Raw genomic sequence first — 20,159 nt, forward strand, 5'->3', positions numbered from 1 at the left:
GCTGAAAATGAAGCTTCTTTGAAAATCCCCATAGAAAAATGTCAGGTGTTTAACGGGGTGAATATTGTCTATTGTACGAGTCATTTTCGTCCTCTCATTTGTCCTCCCGATGTAATGAGTCTGGCCTACCATTATTGGAAAAATAGTCTTGGACATCATGGACTTTACAGGTTTTAGGATTTTTCTAATTTCAGCACATCTATCATGTGTTTTGCCAATCAGGCAATCAAACACTCTTGATGGACCAGACAACATTCCATGTAAATGACATCAAGCAAGAATCAAATATGCCATTGTGCTCTCCCTAGATCCTACTGTCTACTCACAAAGTCTAGACTCCATTCCTCGACAGAGTCTCTATCAAAACTATGTGATTAGAGAAGTCTTGATACATAAATTATTTTTAAATCTTTTAAGTGTAATTCCAACCACTCAACTACTCAACTTGCAGTTGCACATACCGCTGTAAGTCTGTAACAGTGGATAACTCTTTCTCTTCAAGTATTCTGTGAATATTAAACATAAACTGTCCTCTTAAGTTTAATTTGTGGCCTAATTCACTTTCATGTGAAATACAAGCTTTTACTCCCGACACTCTTTTCCATTCATTAATTATTTCCTTTTAACTTTAAAGTGCACTGATTCTATTTGGTGGTTGTGCGACTAAATGCTCTACCTCTTATTCCATATACTTTCCGTTATTTAAGGTTAGTTTTTTGTTCTTATATCCCTTGATGCTCACTTAATTTCTTAATCTAATCAACTGTATTAATGAAGGGTGTTTATACTTCCATATTATGTAGGCGAGTTTATGTCCATATTTTACTTGAAGAAAATTTATTTTTCTTTCACGTTTAATGAGTAGTTAATTTGCTTTCAGAGTAAGTCGTATACTTGTATTATTAAGTTCTGCTGATAGTACAATTTCTGGGGCTCTAAGTTTAGTTGGTGTGTTAAGTTTCTAGGGAAATCTTGGTTAGTTAGCTTTCACTTGAAATTTTATAGGATGGGTTTTCAAATAATGAATTGAAACAAATTTTATAGGAGGCAGCATAGCTCTGCCCTTTGCAATGAATCCATTTTGGTGGCTTTTAGCACTATCAATACTCTCATTTGGGGAGTTCTCAAATGGGGCTTCAAGACCTGCTGTTGTTAACATTGGAGCTATTTTCACCCTTGGTACAATCAATGGACAAGTTTCAAAAATCGCTATGGAAGCTGCTGTTAATGATGTAAATTCTGATCCCAGTTTTCTTGGTGGAAGCAAGCTAAATATTACAGTTCATGACTCCAACTTCAGTGGATTTCTCAGCATAATTGGAGGTAATTTGGTTTGAGTAACTCTTTGTCTTGTCTCTGTTGGTTTCTCCTACGGGAAAATATGGTATTGGACTGAATATAGTAATAGAGCAGGTTCCCTTTAGGGAGTTTCAGTAAACCTTGGGATAGGTGGTCTTTATATTGTTTGTTGTAATGTTCTTGACAGTGAGGCCCAATATTTTTGTTTCGGTAATATAGTCTATCTTTTTAATACTTAATTTTCATTAACAAACAGGTTTGCAATTCATGGAAACTGATACCGTGGCCATTATTGGTCCCCAAGCTTCCGTAATGGCTCATGTACTGTCACATGTTGCAAATGAGCTCCAGGTTCCACTATTGTCTTTCACAGCCACAGATCCCACCCTTTCTGCACTTCAGTACCCGTTCTTTCTTCAGACTTCGCCAAGTGATGCTTTCCAAATGACTGCTATTGCTGATATTGTAACGCACTATGGTTGGAGAGAAGTAATAGCAGTCTACACTGATGATGATCATGGGCGGAATGGTATCTCTGCATTAGGGGATAAACTTGCAGAGCGACGTTGTAGAATATCTTACAAAGCAGCGCTGCCCCCTGATCCTGGAGCAACTCAAGCTGAAATTACAGACGCATTGGTTAAAGTGGCATTGATGGAATCACGTATTATTGTCGTACATACTTATTCCAATTCAGGTCTGATGGTTTTTGATATCGCAAAACATCTTAGAATGATAGATACTGGATATGTGTGGATAGCTACCACCTGGCTATCTACTGTTTTGGATTCTAAATCTCCTCTTTCTCCAAATGTCGGAAGATCACTCCAGGGAGTTCTTACACTACGTCCTCATACACCTCCTTCCGAAAAGAAGAAGTCTTTCTTCTCTAGATGGAGCCAACTGAGTAATGGAACTATAGGGTTGAATCCTTATGGTCTATATGCTTATGATACTGTATGGATAATTGCTAATGCAGTGAAAGCATTCTTTGAGAAAGGTGGGACTATTTCATTTTCTAATGATTCAAACTTGCACAATGCAGTGGGAGGAACTTTGAACCTTGCAGCAATGACTGTGTTTGATGGAGGAAAACAGTTGCTTGACGATATATTACAGACTAATATGACGGGTCTCACTGGTCCAATTCGGTTCAATCCCGATAGGTCTCTCATACATCCTGCATTAGATGTGATTAATGTGATTGGATCTGGATTTAGACAAATAGGGTACTGGTCTAATTATTCAGGTTTATCTGTTGTGCCTCCTGAGACGCTATATAAGAAGCCACCTAACCGTTCGAGTTCAAACCAGCAGCTATTCAGTGTAATCTGGCCTGGAGAAACAACAACTAAGCCTAGGGGATGGGTTTTTCCTGACAATGGAAGGCAGTTGAGGATTGGGGTTCCAAATAGGGTTAGTTATCAGGAATTCGTCTCTAAAGTAAAAGGAACGGATGTGGTCAAGGGATACTGCATCGACGTTTTTCTTGCTGCTATAAACTTGCTACCTTACGCTGTGCCCCACGAATTCATACCCTTTGGGGACGGTCATAAGAACCCAAGCTACACAGAACTTGTGAGTTTGATCACGTCAAATGTGAGTAGTAACCTGCATATGTTTCTTCCATTGTATTGGGAACATAATATTAAATGTCAATTTCTTTTACTTATTGTTGTTTTGCTTTGTTTCTTTCTTCCTTGATCTCTGTAGGTATTCGATGCTGCAATAGGTGACATTGCGATTGTCACAAACCGCACGAAAATTGTTGATTTTACACAGCCATATATCGAGTCGGGACTAACTATTGTCGCCCCAGTTCGGAAGAGGAACTCCAGTGCCTGGGCTTTCTTGCGTCCATTTACTTGGACATTGTGGGCAGTTACTGCACTTTTCTTCCTTCTTGTAGGAGCAGTTGTGTGGATTCTAGAACATAGAATGAATGACGAGTTTCGAGGCCCACCTAAGCAACAAATCGTAACAATTCTGTGGTGAGTACTTAGAGAGACTCTTTAACTGGTTATTGACGCTTTAACAAATCGTAACAACTCTGTTGTGAGCTAAACCTACTTGGTGTATCTTTAGTATTTTTTTAATCTAGCAACTGGTATAGCAGTGGTGAACAACAGTAATTGTTAAGATACCATTAGTTCTTAAATGTTGATCCAGTAGGATGTACGTACTTCAACAAATGATGTTGATTCGGTAGGATGTGCGTACTTCAACAGACGAGAACATCAAACATTCAAATAGAAGCTTCAACATTATGCACCACTTCATATGATGAAATAAACACCAAATGGTTTTTTTTTCATGTGTGCAAAAACAATCACAAATCACGTAAAACATCTAATATGTTATTCTTCCTCTCTTTTTCAGGTTTAGCTTCTCAACATTGTTTTTTGCTCACCGTAAGTAAGACCAGACAATTTCAGATGTCATTTTCTTGCTGGAGTTTGGAAAATCTTACATCTTACCAACTTATGTTTTTCTCGTTTTGCAGGGGAAAACACAGTGAGCTCCCTTGGTCGTTTGGTGCTGATCATATGGCTCTTTGTGGTTTTGATAATCAACTCAAGCTACACCGCAAGCCTGACCTCAATTCTCACAGTACAAAAGCTATCCTCGCCGATTAAAGGAATGGAAAGCTTGATAACAAGCACCAATCCTATCGGATTCCAAGTAGGGTCTTTTGCAGAAAATTACTTGATAGAGGAGCTCAACATTGCTAAATCTAGACTTATCGCTCTTGGATCACCAGAAGAATATGCAACAGCCCTTGAAAGGGGGAGAGTTTCTGCCATTGTTGATGAACTTCCATATGTAGAAGTCTTCCTTTCAAAACACTGCAAGTTTTCAGCAGTAGGCCAAGTGTTCACTAAAAGCGGATGGGGATTTGTGAGTATCTTTGAAAAATCTTCCCTTGTTAGCTCTTACCTTTTTGGCCTAATATGATAGGGCCTAAAATTTATGTTCAACTATTAAGTTTGCAGTAACCAGGGCAAAGAAGTGATACCTTTGAGATCTATGCAGGCGACTCCTTAGAAGTTTCGCCCAACACAGAAATCAATTTAAAGTTGTTACTATTAGATCGTTTTCAGAACTTATTGATATCAATTTAAGTCTGTTCATATCCATTTTCTGCAGCCAGTTTTTACGTAGGTAGTAGTTAATATACGATTGTACTTTTCCCTAATTTATGGTTTGCTGTTAGGCATTTCCGCGTGACTCTCCATTGGCCGTTGACCTATCGACCGCCATTCTGACACTATCAGAAAATGGTGATCTGCAAAGGATCCACGACAAGTGGCTGACTAGGAAAGCTTGCACAAAGGATACTGAGATTGCATCAGATCGTCTCCACCTAAGGAGTTTTTGGGGCCTCTTCCTCATATGTGGAGTGGCTTGCTTTCTGGCGCTTCTTGTGTATTTCATTTCGACAGTAAAACAATTCAGAAGATTTTCCCCTGTAGAATCAGAACCTTCTTCTCATGGTAGCTCTCGATCTAGACGACTTCAAACATTTTTATCATTTGTCGATGATAAAGAGGAAACAGTGAGCAAGAACAAGAGAAAGTCAATTGACAATGTGCAGGACGACAAATCGAGAAGCGGATCAAAGAGAAGGCAAATGGAGACATCCCCAGACTAACATGCTAATGGTTGTCCTGACTAGCAGCACAGTGATTATATTTGTTTCCCTAATTTTGGCACCTTTTAGGCTTTTACCCAATATGCAGATTTGAGGAAAATGAATGTCTACGCAAAAGACAGGCATTCGCAGTAGCGTATTTATATATATATATATATATATGTACGGTTGTGGCATTCAAAGTTACTAAGCATTCATGGTTTGCATAGGATAATGTGAAATATACCAATTCTCATACAGACTTCATTCTTGTTAAAAGCAGTATGTAAAGTAGCAGCTCATATTGACTCACAAGAACTTCAAACACTGGAAAATACAGCAGGAAACATTACATTAAGAACACCAAAGGAACAACCAAAGCTTATTTCTGACAAAGAACCAATCAAAACCTTAAATTAGCATATTCCTTTGTTACCAGATATTCTTCTCAAGCTTTATTACAAAGTACAAACTCAACCTGAAATAACTTTACACTCATAAAACATGATTAATTCTACATACAACAATGCAATAATTCTAAACTTTCATGCACTCTGAATCCACCTGTTGCCAACATGATTCAGTTCGCGCCGCCATAATCCACCAGAGCTAACATTTATCACCAGAGCTGCAGAACTTCTCACTGCATTGTTTCGATTTCTTTCGTTTCGTCTTTCCCTTACATTCATCAACTGCCTCAGTACTACCATAATCGCGTAAAGGGTGGTACACCATCGACACCAATTTCCTCTTAGCTTCATCAAGTCTACGTAATTCTTCCCTATAACCTTTATCCAAAACCTTAATCTGTTGCTTACAAACTCTAATTTCCATCTCAACACCCTTAACCCGCGATTCGACGGGCACCACACATTGTTCCACTACTCTTTTCTGTTTACCCCTAACAATTTCAGGTTGCCAAACATTCATAGCTACTGAAGCACTTCTAACCCTTTCCAAATTACCCAATTCACTTAAACCCATCTTCAATTTCTCATTCTCTTCCATTAATTGAACTTTAATTTCTTTCAATTTTGCAGTATGCACATTAATTTGACTTTCTATTCTATAAACAGCGCGTCGATGGGCCGCAATTTTTTTTTCCTTTTCTTTCTCAAATTTTAATTTGTAGACACTTTTTATCGGTAATTGAAGAGTGGGGTTTGAAGAATTTGAGGAAAAGGATTGAAATTGAAAATTAGGGTTTGGTGTTGGAAAATCTAGGGTTAGTAGAATTGACCAAAGAGTATCTTGGTTGGATAATTTATTGAGGCGTTTTGATGAAATTGAGATGCAGCATAAATCTTTGTATGTTAATTTGGTATTATTGATTCCTAGGGTTATAATTTCACTCCATATTTCATCTGGTAAAGCTGTTGCCATTTTTCTTGTTTTGTGAAACCCTAGAATCAAATCGTGTGTTTTATTGTTTTTACCAAAACACGCAAAACCGATATTTCATATATATTTCGACTAAAATCCGGAATTTATACTTTTCGACCTTAGATTCTCATTTCGACCGTTTCAATTTTTTCTAAAACGCAATATTATCCCCGTTCCAAACTCTAACTTGTACGGAAAGAATGCTTCTAGGGTATCTGCCGCACTGAAGTAGGACATCCAATCACACGAAATAAATGATGTATCCAAAAATTCAACAAAATCGGACAAGTCATTTTCATTATTTATCGAAAAAAAAAGAGTAATATTGGACAATACCATGAAAACACTCTCATACTCCATAACTAACTTCAAATTTAGAATTTTGCCATACGCCTCAATCCCATAAATTAATTTTAAGTTTAAGTTTTTGCCATAAAAAAAAAAAAATAATAAAATAAAATAAAAAATAACAACACGGCCTTACTAGTTACAAAATCACAAACCAATTAACTTGTCCTTAAATGAAGTTATATTACTTTCATGCTCAGGAACACTTCGTTACCATGAGTCTTGGCCTTCATTAGCACTCCACCTTAAAAGGACTTATGCATATAAGCATATCAATGTGGTTACACTCCAGCTAGGCCATCAGATATGATATTAAGTGTAGCCAGGTAGCTGTCTTTTGCATAGTACAAAATATCAGGATATGGGTATTTATCGATATTCAATTTTTGGATATGTATCGTGGATATATCCTCTTTTTTGGGGATATTTGACATTGTTTTACATGCAAATATCGTAGATATATCCAAAATATTGACAAATATCGTAGATATTGTGGATATTTCTTGATATATCATGATACATTATTTATATTTATTTAAAATATAATAGTAAATATTAAATAAATTTGTTATATACACAAAATATCACAAAATATCATAAATATCGTCGAAATATCACCGATATTTGCAGTCGTATATATCTCTGAACATATCGTGAAATTTATATATCTTTCTCTGAAATCTGGATAGATATCCCCAAATATCGCGATATATCGGGATATTTTGTACTATGGTCCTTTGAGCCCATGAATTTCACTAGTTGGCGAGGAGGGTCATCAATATCGTTATATTCCACCAAAATACAATAATTTATTTTTTTTATTTTGTTTTTATTTTTTATTTTCACGTCATCAAATTATAGGATGCTACTATCTAGTTGCACAAATATGCGAACCGTGCTACGCATCGGTGTTTTTTCAAGTCTTTAAACCTGTCGCTCTAACATCTCTCAGATAGTATAATTTTTTGAATTCTAGTTCTAATCTAAAAAATAATATAAAAATATTATGAGGGGTTAAATATAATTTTAGTGACGTGAATGAGGTTTTCTAAATTATTTTAAATAATATGAAACTATTTCTAATTCCAATAATATAAGAGAGTTTTTAGTAAATTATTTAAAAAAGAGGAAGCTAATTAGAGTAATTAAAGGAGGTGATACTAAAATCTTAAAATAAAGAGATTAGAAATATATTGTTCGGTTGAAAAGTATGCCTCCTAAAGACCCAGCTATCATATAGTGTAGAGATACAATTCGCAAGATACCCCTCAATCAGTCAAAGTGTTAGGTACTGGGTGATTTCGTAATTCAAATCCATCTTAAATGTAGTGTACACTTTGTAACTTTTATACACTCAATACAAAACACATAACGTCTATTTTCAGGCCGGTAACGGTATATTCCAAAACTTCATATGGCTTTTTAATAAGAAAAATAGCCAAAGTGGATAACATACTTACCCGAAATTTCAATTGGGGTAATATACTTCTTTTCTCGCCGATTGGGATAACGAACTTAGTAAATTGGTCAATCTAGGTAATCTGTTAACTTGCCGTTTGAAATTAGTTTATGTGGCAGTCATTTTCACACGTTTAATATATTTTTGTTAAAAAATAAAGAGCAAAAACAATTATTTACATCTCATTTTTATGTTTGCACGTGAACTAGCACATGTCGTTAATTTTCTTTGAAAAATACGAACAACTACTCTAAAAAAATCCTCATTCTTTCTGGAATATGATATAATGATTTTCCCTTTTGTTTTTTTCTACCTAGCTCAATAATTCTTTGATTTTGTATGATTACTAGAAGTTGGCAACAAATGTTTTTTTGTATGTTTTAGTGACGTGAATGAGGTTTTCTAAATTATTTTAAATAATATGAAACTATTTCTAATTTCAATAAAGTGAGAGAGTTTTTTGCAAATTATTTAAAAAAGAATGAGCTGATTAGAGTAATTAAAGGAGGTGATACTAAAATCTTAAAATAAAGAGATTAGAAATATACTGTTCGGTTGAAAAGTATGCCTCCCAAAGACCCAGCTATCATATAGTGTAGAGATACAATTTATAACACCCCTATTTTATTCTCCTTTTTAATTAAATATATAAAAAATTAAAGTTAAATAATAATAATAGGAAAAAAAAAAAAAAAAAAAAAAAAAAAAACATTAGAAAGAGATAAGGTAAAGAGGATAAACCTCATTCCCTATTTTTAAGGGGTTTTGAAAAACAGGGGTTTTACACGGGAGTTCATACGTAGAGTTTAATTTACACACAGAAAAGAAAATAAAAATGGAGTTTTTCACATAAAGAAGAATGAAGGATTCTTGCTGAAAATCTACTGATAGATAGCTGCCGGAGCGTATCACGAGTGAGTAATCATTCTTTTCTATACCCATTTTTAGTGTATGATTGGATGTTCTTAAAATCTATAAATGTGAGTAGTTAGAGAATTGTCTATTGATTTTTACATATGGATTCTAAGGGATTTTTGTGTACGATATGCAATAGGTATGTTGTTAGTGAACTTAAAGTGAATTGGGAATTTAATATATTGGTGTTGGTCTACTGTGGAATTACTTACAAATTCTTGTACGTGGGTAAATGAATTGGAGTTTGGCCTATCATTGATAATTAGATTTATATTGATGTTTGTATTTTCTACACCTCTTGCTTGTAAATAGTGGACTGATATTGAAAGAGTTCTAAACAAATTGATGTTGCGCATACATTGAGTTCATTGTTTTGGTGTCATTAGTATGGATTTAAATACTTAAGATTTCTTTTTGGTAAATGTTAAATACCGATTCGCTCGGGAGAGTTGTTGTCGATTACCTTTGCCTCAATTTAGAGCTGGGATAGTGTATACCTCTTTTTTATGAGGACTTTGTCTAAACATCAAAGGATAAGTTCAACGGGTCCTTAGTCTGTATGCATCAAGTCTCTAATTGAATGTGTATGTGAAAAGTTATGACGTCGATAAGTTACACAGTTAGAAATCTGTCTTTAGAAAATCAGGATCTATGTCTGTTTTGGAACCGTATTTTCACCTAGTTAGAATCAGATTCAGACTCTCACTGAAACATGAAAGAGTGAGTTTCCTGAGTCTTCTTTCCAACCCAATTGGACTCGACACATTCCGAGGTCTGTAGAGACAGCTATGATGTTGGGAAGTTTGGTTGACAGAAAACAGTGCGTCAGAAATCAGTTTCTACGCACTGTGTTCAAGTACAGTTTTAAAATAGTTAGGGTGAGAGTTATAATTTTTATAAAACATAAAAGATTAATATCTGGAAGTCTTCTTTCTATTCCAATTGGCTTCATCGTATTCGAAGGCCTGTGGAATTAATTATGACATTTGGAAGTTTGACTGGTAGAAAACAGTGTGTCAGAAATCAGTTTCTTCGCATTGTGTTCGAGCCTAGTTTTGGCACAGTTAGAATGAGATTGAGTATTTTTATAAAACATAAACAAATAAGTTCTGTGTGTTAGCTTTTCAACACAAAAAGCCTCGATATATTTGGACACCTGTGGAAAGAGTTGTTCCATTCGGAAGATAGTCCGTCAGAAATCTAGTTTGCTGAATATTATGATTTTTACCGTTTTCGACCTAAGTTTTCTTCTAGATGGGCTGAGGTTGGGACTTCGAGTTCTACATGAAAAAGTATATCTACATACCTTAGTTTCTAAATAATTAAGTTACATGTCATTTGGATGGATATAGGAAAAACTATAGCATTGATTATGTGGGTGATAAAAACTACGAAAGCTTGATTCCAATTCAATCTTGAAAGATTTGGATACGTAGGCAGCTTTGAGTAAAAGTGCAACCACTACACTACACTATATTATATATTAGTTATTAGTTATTAGTTATTGTAATAACTATATGTGAACAATATTAATACTTAATTGTGTATGTGCTTGTGGTGGTTTAAAAGGTATTCACGAGGCATTTAATTAACGTGTTAATCATAATTGAGAATCGGGATAACTATGATTTTATATAATGGATAATGAGGTGAGTTGATTGGTTATTGTATTTATAATTTTTATTAATGATTCTATTGCTTGAGACGATGTTTATTTTATAATTAAAATATTATAATAAATGAAAACTCTCGAGTGTTAAAATCCAGTGTAAAAGTGTTCGGTGAAAATTTAATGTGTCGCCCACATATTTATATCTCTCCATACCTCTTTGATGAAAAGAAGTATTTATGACTTGTGATGTCATGTGATAGATGGGTATTCATTGAATGTGCCATGAATGACCCGAGTATTCAATGAATGTGCCATAAATGACCCAATAGTTTGGACTGCCCTAGAGAGGAACTAAGGTATTTGCCTTGCGGGTTGGTCGTATTCCTTGAATGTACGGGAATGTAGGTTTGGGTATTCCTTTAATGTGGCGGGAATGACTCAGGGCATTTATTGAATGTGCCATGAATGGCCCGTTAGTGTTATGATAGGTATTCCTTGAATGTGGCGGGAATGACCTAAGGTATTCATTGAATATATCATGAATGACCTGTTAGTATTATGATGGGTATTCCTTGAATGTGGTGGGAATGACTCATGATATTCATTGAATGTGTCATGAATGACCTGATATTTTGTTATGCCCAAAGGAGGCTTTGTGATTATGTGTATGGAAAGTCCAGAGATGGCTGTGACTCACAAGTTACGAGTTTACAAGATGAAAGTATGTTTCCTGGAGGCGATATCCCGCTTGGGATATATGTCTTGTAGTGGTACTCGGTGTGAGTGAGGCACACGGATATGTGTGATTTGGCAAATGTGTGTAGTGCAAATCGTGAAATAGGAACTAAAGGTTGGGCTGTGTCTTTGAATAAATGAAACAACAAGATAATGAATAAGCAAAGTAAAATATTGATTTTATGTGTGATGGAGTTATTGCATATGAATATTTATATATTATGATGTATATCATTTCTTATGAGAAATGTTTATGTGGTTTGTGTGAGTTGATACTCACGAGGGATGAATGTACTCCCTGGTTGTGATTCTTCTCATTCTCATAAATAGACGAGTGGTTTTAAAGAAAAATATTGGCTTTATGTATGATCGAGTTATTGGATATGATTAGTTGTGTATTATGATATGATACATATGATTTCTTACGAAGGAATGTAAATATTGTTAACGTGATATAATTGATACGGTGGGGTGATATATTATGTCAAATTGTATATTCTCATGGTTATGGTGAGAGAAGTAGATGTACGAATTAAATGTGTAGGTTTGGGAAACTTAACTTTGTTTTGCAGGAGGGTAGGACTTAATGATATTTTGTGCAGGGATGACGTCTTACCCTTATACAGCAGTGGATATCGGTAAGATTTAATTCAATTACTAAGTTATTAAAATGAGTTATTATCATGAGTTAATAGAATAATGGATGTCTTGCTTGGGAAGAAACTATACCGGTTAAAATGACTGAACTACCTGTCTTCCAAGCTTAGAATGGTTAAGTTATGGGTACATATAAAGTGTTTGTTTGGATAATTAAAGTATGAAACTATTTTATATTTTTAGTCTTACTCATACCAGCAAATTCAATTTGCTGACCCATGTTTGTTTTGTTTTGCAACGTAAGTGTGTTCTTGGGAACATAGATGGTGGAATGCAGATGATGAAGATGTTTGATTGGGATTCGCTCTTGGAGTCTTACTGGTATAAGTTTTATGAAGTATAAAATCTTGATTTGAAACAGATGTAATAGAGTGGTTTAGTAAATTCTTAAATTTGTACATTCAGAGTTGTTCGTTTGGTTTTAATTTGATCTCATATTTTAATATCGTGGTTGATAATGGGTTATTAGGGTTTTGTTTCATCCTGGATTTTCAGAAGATTGAATAGGGTGTGGATAATTTCCTATTTTTAATTTTCTGGAAATTTGGAGTGTGACACAATTCGAAAGATACCCCTCAATCAGTCAAAGTGTTAGGTTACTGGGTGATTTCGTAGTTCAAATCCATCTTAAATGTAGTGTACACTTTGTAACTTTTATACACTCAATACAAAACACATAACGTCTATTTTCAGGGTATATTCCGAAACTTTATATGGTTTTTTAATAAGAAAAAATAGTCAAAGTGGGTAACATACTTACCCGAAATTTCAGTTAGGGTAATATACTTCTTTTCTCGCCGATTGGGATAACGAACTTAGTAAATTAATTGGTTAACTTGCCGTTTGAAATCAGTTTATGTGGCAGTCATTTTCACACGTTTAATCTATTTTTGTCAAAAAAAAAAAAAAAAAAGAGCAACAACAATTATTTACATCTCATTTTTATGTTTGCACGTGAGCTAGCACATGTCGTTAATTTTTACTTCGAAAAATACGAACAACTACTCTAAAAAAACCTCATTCTTTCTGGACTATAATATAATGATTTTCCCTTTTGTTTTTTTCTCTACCTAGCTCAATAATTCTTTGATTTTGTATGATTGCTAGAAGTTGGCAACAAATGTTTTTTTGTATGTTTGCTAATGTATTACAAACCAGGAGTGATAGCGTTGATCTGAACTACTCACATTTCATCTTATTCTGCTAATTAACAACAAAGTTGGATCATATAATACTCAGTGATGTCAACCACTTAGTTTGCAAACCATGGCACTACGTTTGGTCGTACTAGATTCCAACCAATATGTAAGAACATAGTAGCATATATGTTTACCAAGTGGGAAGAACGACGTTCAGCAACATCCAAACTTTCAGAAACCAGTTCAGACTTCAGACCATATGTTTACCGAGTTCACAAGATGCGACATTAAACGCTCAAAGAGCTTTAAGACCATACCAATTACCAACATAACGATGAAGGGTCAAGTTTCCCTGTGAAAGATTCTCAATCAAATGTGCTAACTCATTCTAGGCATGGCTCTTTCCTGTATCTGTTGATCAAAGAGCATTGATTTCGAAGTTCTACAAGATAGTTTGTTTTAAGAGAAGGTTACATACTGGTTTTATAATGTTGAAGACGACGAACTCACATACTCTCTTCACAAGCCATTCTCCAACGGTTATCTTAGGGCATCTCCAATGAGAGGTGTAAACCATATAGAGGAGAAATTTTACATCCCAAATGTCAAAAAACTCTTTCCAATAGTGTTATACCGTGATAATAGAGGGTTGATAGAGGGGTGGGCAGGACGGACACTTTCGAAAACGAGGCGCCTCGAGTAAATAAAAATTCAGACGTCACTTGGAGTGTCGTCCCTATCTATTTCTAAAATCACAATTTGAAAATTTTAAACTCATACGACACTTGAAGTGACGTCCAACTTTGATTTAAAAGTGACATCATTTGAAGTGTCATCCGAGTTTAAAATTGAACTTTTTTACACTTCATTGGGAACAATAGAGAGTGGATATTTATGGACTCTACAATAATTTACAATTAGAATTGTAAAATCATAATGGCACCTAGGTAGAAGTGTTATTTTACACCCCTATAGGAGATGCCCTTAGGTGTTCACATTTAATTAAGCTATCAATGGTTATCTAAGGTGGCAAAATGTTTACTGATGTGTCAAATAATAATTCAATTAAAACATTTACAAATGAATTAAAAATTGTACCTAACGGTGATTTCAAACGGCAAGTTAACGGATTACTCCGATTGACTAATTTACTAAGTTCGTTATCCCAATTGACGAGAAAAAAAGTATATTGCCCCAATTGAAATTTCATAATAAATACATTATCCGCTTTGGCTATTTTTTTCTTTTAATAATTCAAGAACACAATAACACTTTATTTAAAAGTTCACTTTATTTTAGACAAACAACAAGACAAATGACAAATAAAACTCAATGCACGAATGTAAGTTTTCTCATTTAACTGCAAATCAAGATAAACTAATCTAGGGTTTAATATGTCTCATGACATATATTCTAATAAATGACTTATTTTGTCTTAATTGAGTATGCCTAATAAAAGAAAAATGGTAATTTAGGAATTTAAATGTCACTAAAACAATTTTATTTATTTATTTTAAAGTTGGGATATGTTAGTATTTTATTAGGTGTGTCTAAAATCACAAAAAAACAACTAGTAATTTTTATTTATTATTATTATTATTTTTTTTTTTGCAGTATTATATATTTGGCAAAGATAAATTTGATAAAAGACGAAACGCCCAGAAAACTATTAGAACAGGAAACTATATAAAAATCTTACACCATCATCCATGTGTGTTTCGGTAAATCCACACTAAACATATTTTCTATAGGAAACAGTTACTCGATTCTGGGGGAATGAGTGCCCCAATAGTAGAACCTAAAAGCTTCCAAACATTATCAAATTCCAAACATTATCAAATTGGTTCGCCTGTCTCGAAATGGGTGTCTTACTAGTAATATTGAAGGAAGTGAAGTTAACTTAAATTTAAATATATCAATGACACGTTTCTGGCGTCCCCAAAACTACCTTTTTATAAAGTTATCAACCAAATAAATTATTAATACACATAATTTAGTAAATTAAATGACATTTTCTATCTCTTTATAAAACATTGAAAAGACATAGCTTATAAAACTATTTGGGAATAGAAGTCTAGGTGCAAATCAATGCCTGAGAGAGCCTTCATTGGTGTTTTGGACTTTTGGTGAGGGGTGATTTTATGTATTATGTGAGCTGTGATTTTATAGAAGACATTCAAGAGCAAGACACTAGAAATAAATTATAAAGGGATCCCAATTATAAATCCCGAGTGATGGAGCGTGTTGACAGTTGACGGTTGACTGGCAAGTAGGGAATACTGTTGTGGTTAAAACTTAAAAGTATGCATTGAGAATTTGGGATGGTTGTCACGTGACCATCACACACAATCAGACCACTCCTTCAATTCAAAACATTTTGCATGTGCTACCAGCAGCCTCCCACTCCAACCATACAATGGGTTGACTGGAAAGATGAAACCAAAGTTGAGCAACATTTGTATACAATATATATAATATATATATATATATATATTTCGCTAAATAAGCTTAAATTGAATTGAAATGAGTGAGAAATTATAAGGTCAAATTACAAAATCATAAAATTGGCGTTATCTACTGACAAAATCAGGATTGCACCCCGAGTGGGTTAAAATTAGTTTTGATGCTAGGTATCGTAAGGAATATGCAGGGATGTGTCTGCATTTGCGTCTAAGTTATAACTATGAAGGGAATTCAATCTAACTGCTAAAAATTTCGTCATCAGCTTATGGTTTTTAAGTTATGATGATATTTCAATTGCAAACTCATCGCCATTGTAAAAAAGATAAACAGTCTACACTCCTTAATTTGCGTTGGCTTTTTCAGTGGAGTTTCAAATAAAGTAGATTTAATTGAGATTTGAAAGTGCAAGAAACCCTGATTAGCGCAACATGGGCCCATATGTCTAACCCGCAAAGTGAAATTACTTTGATGAAGGGAAATCGAAAATGAGAACTGTTTTCAAACAATAAAGCCATCGAAACCGGACATACAGAATCATACTCACTCCTCCCCATGAATAAAAGGTTCATGCCTTTGTTGACAAACGTAACAAATAAAGATTCTTGTAGCATAATACCTATTCAAATTCACAACAAACATGCATGTAAAGTACCACCACATCGGTTCTCCAATTCACTGTCATGGTTATTGTTGAGGATAACGGCATGTCCCATAACCTGGAAAAAAAGAAGAAGAGCAAAGGTTACATGACTATATCTAATGATCTAAAGGGTAAGAGGTTTCAAAAAGTAATTGACCAACCATCCATCGAAAAAAGGCAACCATGACATTACTCTGAGAAATGTGATTTTGGGATAGATAACCAAATTGTCACAACTTATATTTCAAAATTGGGCCCCTCAAAATTATCGGCACAGATAGGCGTGTAACAAACACTTGTAAATAATGAAATAATGTATGCTGTTCTCAAAAAGTGAAAGGAAATGAACTTACTCGGATCACTGAAGGTGACAAGTCCAGTGCCTTTGAAATCACAATTCCAATAATTCCTCCCATGCATTTGATAGTAACCATTCATAGCATAAGATGCATGTGCGTGAAGCTTGTTAGGATCGAAACAGGCCGCTTGATTAATCAACTCCTTGCAATTAACTCCACCAGTCCCACAGCAGAAGTCCAAAACAGCTTGAAGCACCTTCTCATCAGCATGAGGTTTTGCAACACACCAAACCGATGGACCCCTTAAACTCCCTAATGCTTTCTCCCCAAACCCAAATTTCTCTCCACCATTACTACAGAACTTACAACTTAAATCCACTTCATACACCTTAGAACCATCTCCATTGAAAAGCCCAAAGTTCCTTTCACTAACACTTCCTTCTTTTTTGTTCTCATTGAACAATGCAAACACAAACACTTCTATAGTATCTTTAGGCCTCATGGGAGTCCCTTTATGAGAATCCCCTTTTTCAATCAGTCTTGTGTTGTATGTCTTTGCATTGTCTGGTGTCGCCGCAATGTCCTCAGGATCACCCTTTGAAGGCCATCCTGATTCCGATATAGTTATTTCGACAGTTCTGTTTCCAAATCCGAGTGCATTGATAGCTGACCGCACCGCATCAATTTGCGCATCAAGCATATTAGTATAAACATATCCCTTAGGGTCACGTATCCGCGTTGCATTCCCTAGTAATGCATACTCTAAATCAACTCGAGAAGGGTTGTCCCTATATGCAAAATAAGGATATGCATTTACCATGAAAGGTGCACCAGTTTCTGAAAGGAATTCGAGTATTGAAGTCATGGTAGAAATAAATGTAGGAACAAATGTAGATGTTGAAGGAGGGAAGGATGAAGCTAAGATAGCCATACTATGTGGTGTAGTGACCTTAATCTTACGGTCAAGACCATGCGCTATCAATACAGAATGTATGTTTCCTATGGCTTGGACTAATGCAGAGGGGTCAAGTTGAGAATCATCACTAGTTAAAAACTCGTTACCTACTGCAATCGCGACGATGGATGTGGATGGAAGGAACGGTGAGATGCGTTTAGTGAACCATTCTTCAGCTATCGTTATGTCTTTACTTATGTTAGCAACATTATTATTTTCTACAGCGACAATGAGATCAATGTCGGTGTTGGAGAAGGCTTCTAGTATGTCGGGGTTGGTGTCGTAAATCTTGACCTTATCAATGAGTGTTGATTGGAGTAACTGAGCAACTTCTTTAGGAGGAGGGAGATTGTTACCAAGTGTTCCATAATTGACTCCTACACAAGAAGCGTTGGAGATGAGAATTGATACGAGAAGAAGGTAGAGTGGCAAGGGAAGCAGTCTTAGTTTGAAGGAGAGCATTGTGGTGGTGTAAATTGTGTAATTAGGCACTTAGTGTAGTTACTTTGTCAGGGTTTTGATATAAATAGAGCTGCACCTAAGGAAGTGCAAGTGGATTTGCATAAATACCAAATTGCACTTGAAAATTGAAGCAGGAAGTCCTATTTCGGGTTTAATCAAATGAAATAATATTCTAAATTTGCCTTAATCATGGGCACAATAAGATTTGTTACACATTCAGATGTGTGTATGGTTTATTTATTTTTTTATTCATTTTAATTTTTTCGTTGTGTGTATAGAATTATAGTCACCGTTTTGAAAACAGAGAAGACCAGAAAACTAGAAAAGGGAGACTGTAAAACTGACACCATAGTACTATCTCAGAAGCACATCAAAATATCCAATGCATGAAGCATGACCTTGAACATTTCATACTGGAAATATCACTTGAGTGTCATAAGACTTGGTCCAGCTTAGTGAGAGTTTGAGACTGAGTTGCAAAATGACGATTTTAACTCTGATGAATATTGAAGTTGAGTAACGTGAGGACTGGTGGGTCATTACCTGGTTGTCAATTTGGCTAACATAAATATCTTTTTTTTTTTTTGGTAATTCAACATACATATCTTTGAACATTTTCAAAATGCACTTAAAGCATAAAATAGAGGCTTGACAATATGGTATGCAATATTGGATTTATTTAAATAAAGAAATTAAGGTTTCCTTTTGGATCTTCAAATAGTTGAGATGTGTGTATTTATCTCCGTGTTACCAAAAAAGAGAGTCAAGATAGAGACAATAGAAAGCAAGAACAAAGAGCAAAAGGAAGCAGAACCAATATCTATAGGATTTTTTATGGGTACCCTTTTTTATACATAGAGTACATCTGCAACACACAAAAAATGAATCGAAACTTGTGAACACAATGACGTGGCAAGCAGAGAGACCTTGATTTGCAGTACTTCTTTGAGAAATACACACGCACCCCCTGCCTAATGAGTGCCACGTCATTGTGTTCACAAGTTTCGATTCATTTTGTGTGTTGCTAAAGAATTTTTGTTATACATATGAAACCAAATTAGCATAGATGGATATAGGGGGTGGCGTGTGAGGGCGGTCACATTTTTTGAGATTAGAAAAATTCTAATACTACATAACTAATACTTGCCTATAAATATTTTCAAAATATAAACACTCGCACTCCCCAAATTTTTTTTTAGCAAATTTCTACTACCGTACCCCAAAATGTACTTAAAAAATTTCACAACTATAGTGAGAATATAATAAAAAAAAAAATAGTATGAAAAAAAAACTAATAAAAAACATTCTATTAAACCAACGTTTTTTTTTTACTTTTTTTTTTCCTTACAAAATTATCATTTATTATTTATTTTGAGTCCAAAACCATTAAATATGGACAAATATGTTTTTGAATGTTTGATTAGTTAATGAGACCAAAACAAATAGCCAAATGCCCAAAACCTAGCTATAATTCTAATCACCGATAACAAACTCGTAAGCTCTCCATTCTTTCTTTCATTCTTAATTCTTAAACAAGCGTCAGACCTCAACTCAAAAACAAAAAACAAAAAACAAATTTAGAAAGGACTTCTGGCGCAGCTTGTTGCACGTTTGTCCTAATTATATGTAAAACTCGTTATCATTATCAATAAAATTTTCATTTAAAAAAAACAAAACACAACAAAAAACAAAACAAAACAAGGTAATTTTTACTTTCAATGTTAATCTTTTATAGTTTTCTGCACATAATAGTAGGGTTATATAGACATATATAATATTATAAAAGTTAATAATTTGTTGAATTATTGTAGACTTGTGGACTAGATTATGTAAATATATATAGACATAGTAGTATCAATTAATGGCTTAAGTGATTAAGTATAGTAGTTAATTTCGTTAGTCCATATTAAATTCTTAGTAGTCACGCATTCTAATTTTGTGAATTGAAATAAGTGCATAATTTTGTTAATCTTTATTGTTTAGATATTCTGACAAAAAAAAAAATGCATACTTTTATTTTTTTTTGGGGGTGAGGTGGGGTGGGGTGTGCACATAAGAGCACCCCCTGGTTTAGAATCCTAGTTCCGTCCCTGATCTCATGACTAATGTAATCATGTGACACACTAAGATAAATAGGGGATGATGTACCTACGTTCTCACAT

At 34.6% G+C, this 20,159-nt stretch overlaps 3 protein-coding genes across 9 annotated transcripts; 1 reads left to right on the forward strand and 2 right to left on the reverse strand.

Moving 5' to 3' along the window:
- The first annotated feature begins 262 nt into the window (after nt 1-262).
- On the forward strand, nt 263-5,190 carry LOC147519258 (glutamate receptor 3.2-like). Of its 7 annotated transcripts, none has more exons than XR_015212103.1 (8): nt 529-707; nt 1,045-1,323; nt 1,556-1,996; nt 2,345-2,898; nt 3,013-3,290; nt 3,679-3,714; nt 3,803-4,197; nt 4,514-5,190. XR_015212103.1 is itself a non-coding variant. In XM_086590912.1 (8 exons), the coding sequence occupies exons 2-8, from the start codon at nt 1,071-1,073 to the stop codon at nt 4,949-4,951; spliced, it is 2,391 nt and encodes a 796-aa protein (XP_086447038.1). In that variant the 5' UTR covers nt 568-707; nt 1,045-1,070; the 3' UTR covers nt 4,952-5,190. The 7 variants fall into 7 exon arrangements, 5 of the variants coding, with proteins under 5 accessions (XP_086447037.1, XP_086447035.1, XP_086447038.1 ...); XM_086590912.1 differs by having other exon boundaries at nt 568-707; nt 3,679-3,710; XM_086590911.1 differs by lacking the exon at nt 529-707 and adding an exon at nt 263-465 and having other exon boundaries at nt 1,556-2,898; nt 3,679-3,710.
- Nucleotides 5,191-5,312: 122 nt separating this feature from the next.
- Nucleotides 5,313-6,351, reverse strand: LOC147519259 (F-box protein SKIP24-like). Its single transcript, XM_086590914.1, has one exon. It carries the CDS (start codon nt 6,311-6,313, stop codon nt 5,540-5,542), a length of 774 nt encoding a protein of 257 aa, XP_086447040.1. The 5' UTR covers nt 6,314-6,351; the 3' UTR covers nt 5,313-5,539.
- A 9,767-nt stretch (nt 6,352-16,118) lies between these two features.
- On the reverse strand, nt 16,119-18,214 carry LOC147519260 (glucan endo-1,3-beta-D-glucosidase-like). Its single transcript, XM_086594842.1, has 2 exons — nt 16,635-18,214; nt 16,119-16,357 (listed from the first exon to the last, which is right to left on the reverse strand). The coding sequence occupies exons 1-2, from the start codon at nt 17,995-17,997 to the stop codon at nt 16,326-16,328; spliced, it is 1,395 nt and encodes a 464-aa protein (XP_086450968.1). The 5' UTR covers nt 17,998-18,214; the 3' UTR covers nt 16,119-16,325.
- Between the last annotated feature and the right edge of the window lie 1,945 nt (nt 18,215-20,159).

Source organism: Coptis chinensis, chromosome 2, assembly GCF_015680905.1.
Source record: "Coptis chinensis isolate HL-2020 chromosome 2, ASM1568090v1, whole genome shotgun sequence".
NCBI lineage: Eukaryota > Viridiplantae > Streptophyta > Magnoliopsida > Ranunculales > Ranunculaceae > Coptis > Coptis chinensis.

Excerpts from the sequence above, each read along its gene's own strand:
- LOC147519258 (XM_086590911.1), top strand. The coding sequence starts at position 1,071 with ATGAATCCATTTTGGTGGCTTTTAGCACTATCAATACTCTCATTTGGG. Across the intron at positions 3,291-3,678 it reads CAAATCGTAACAATTCTGTG|GTTTAGCTTCTCAACATTGT; the intron begins GTGAGTACTTAG and ends TCTCTTTTTCAG. Across the intron at positions 3,711-3,802 it reads AACATTGTTTTTTGCTCACC|GGGAAAACACAGTGAGCTCC; the intron begins GTAAGTAAGACC and ends CTCGTTTTGCAG.
- LOC147519259 (XM_086590914.1), bottom strand. The coding sequence starts at position 6,313 with ATGGCAACAGCTTTACCAGATGAAATATGGAGTGAAATTATAACCCTA.
- LOC147519260 (XM_086594842.1), bottom strand. The coding sequence starts at position 17,997 with ATGCTCTCCTTCAAACTAAGACTGCTTCCCTTGCCACTCTACCTTCTT. Across the intron at positions 16,358-16,634 it reads TGTCACCTTCAGTGATCCGA|GTTATGGGACATGCCGTTAT; the intron begins GTAAGTTCATTT and ends CTTTTTTTCCAG.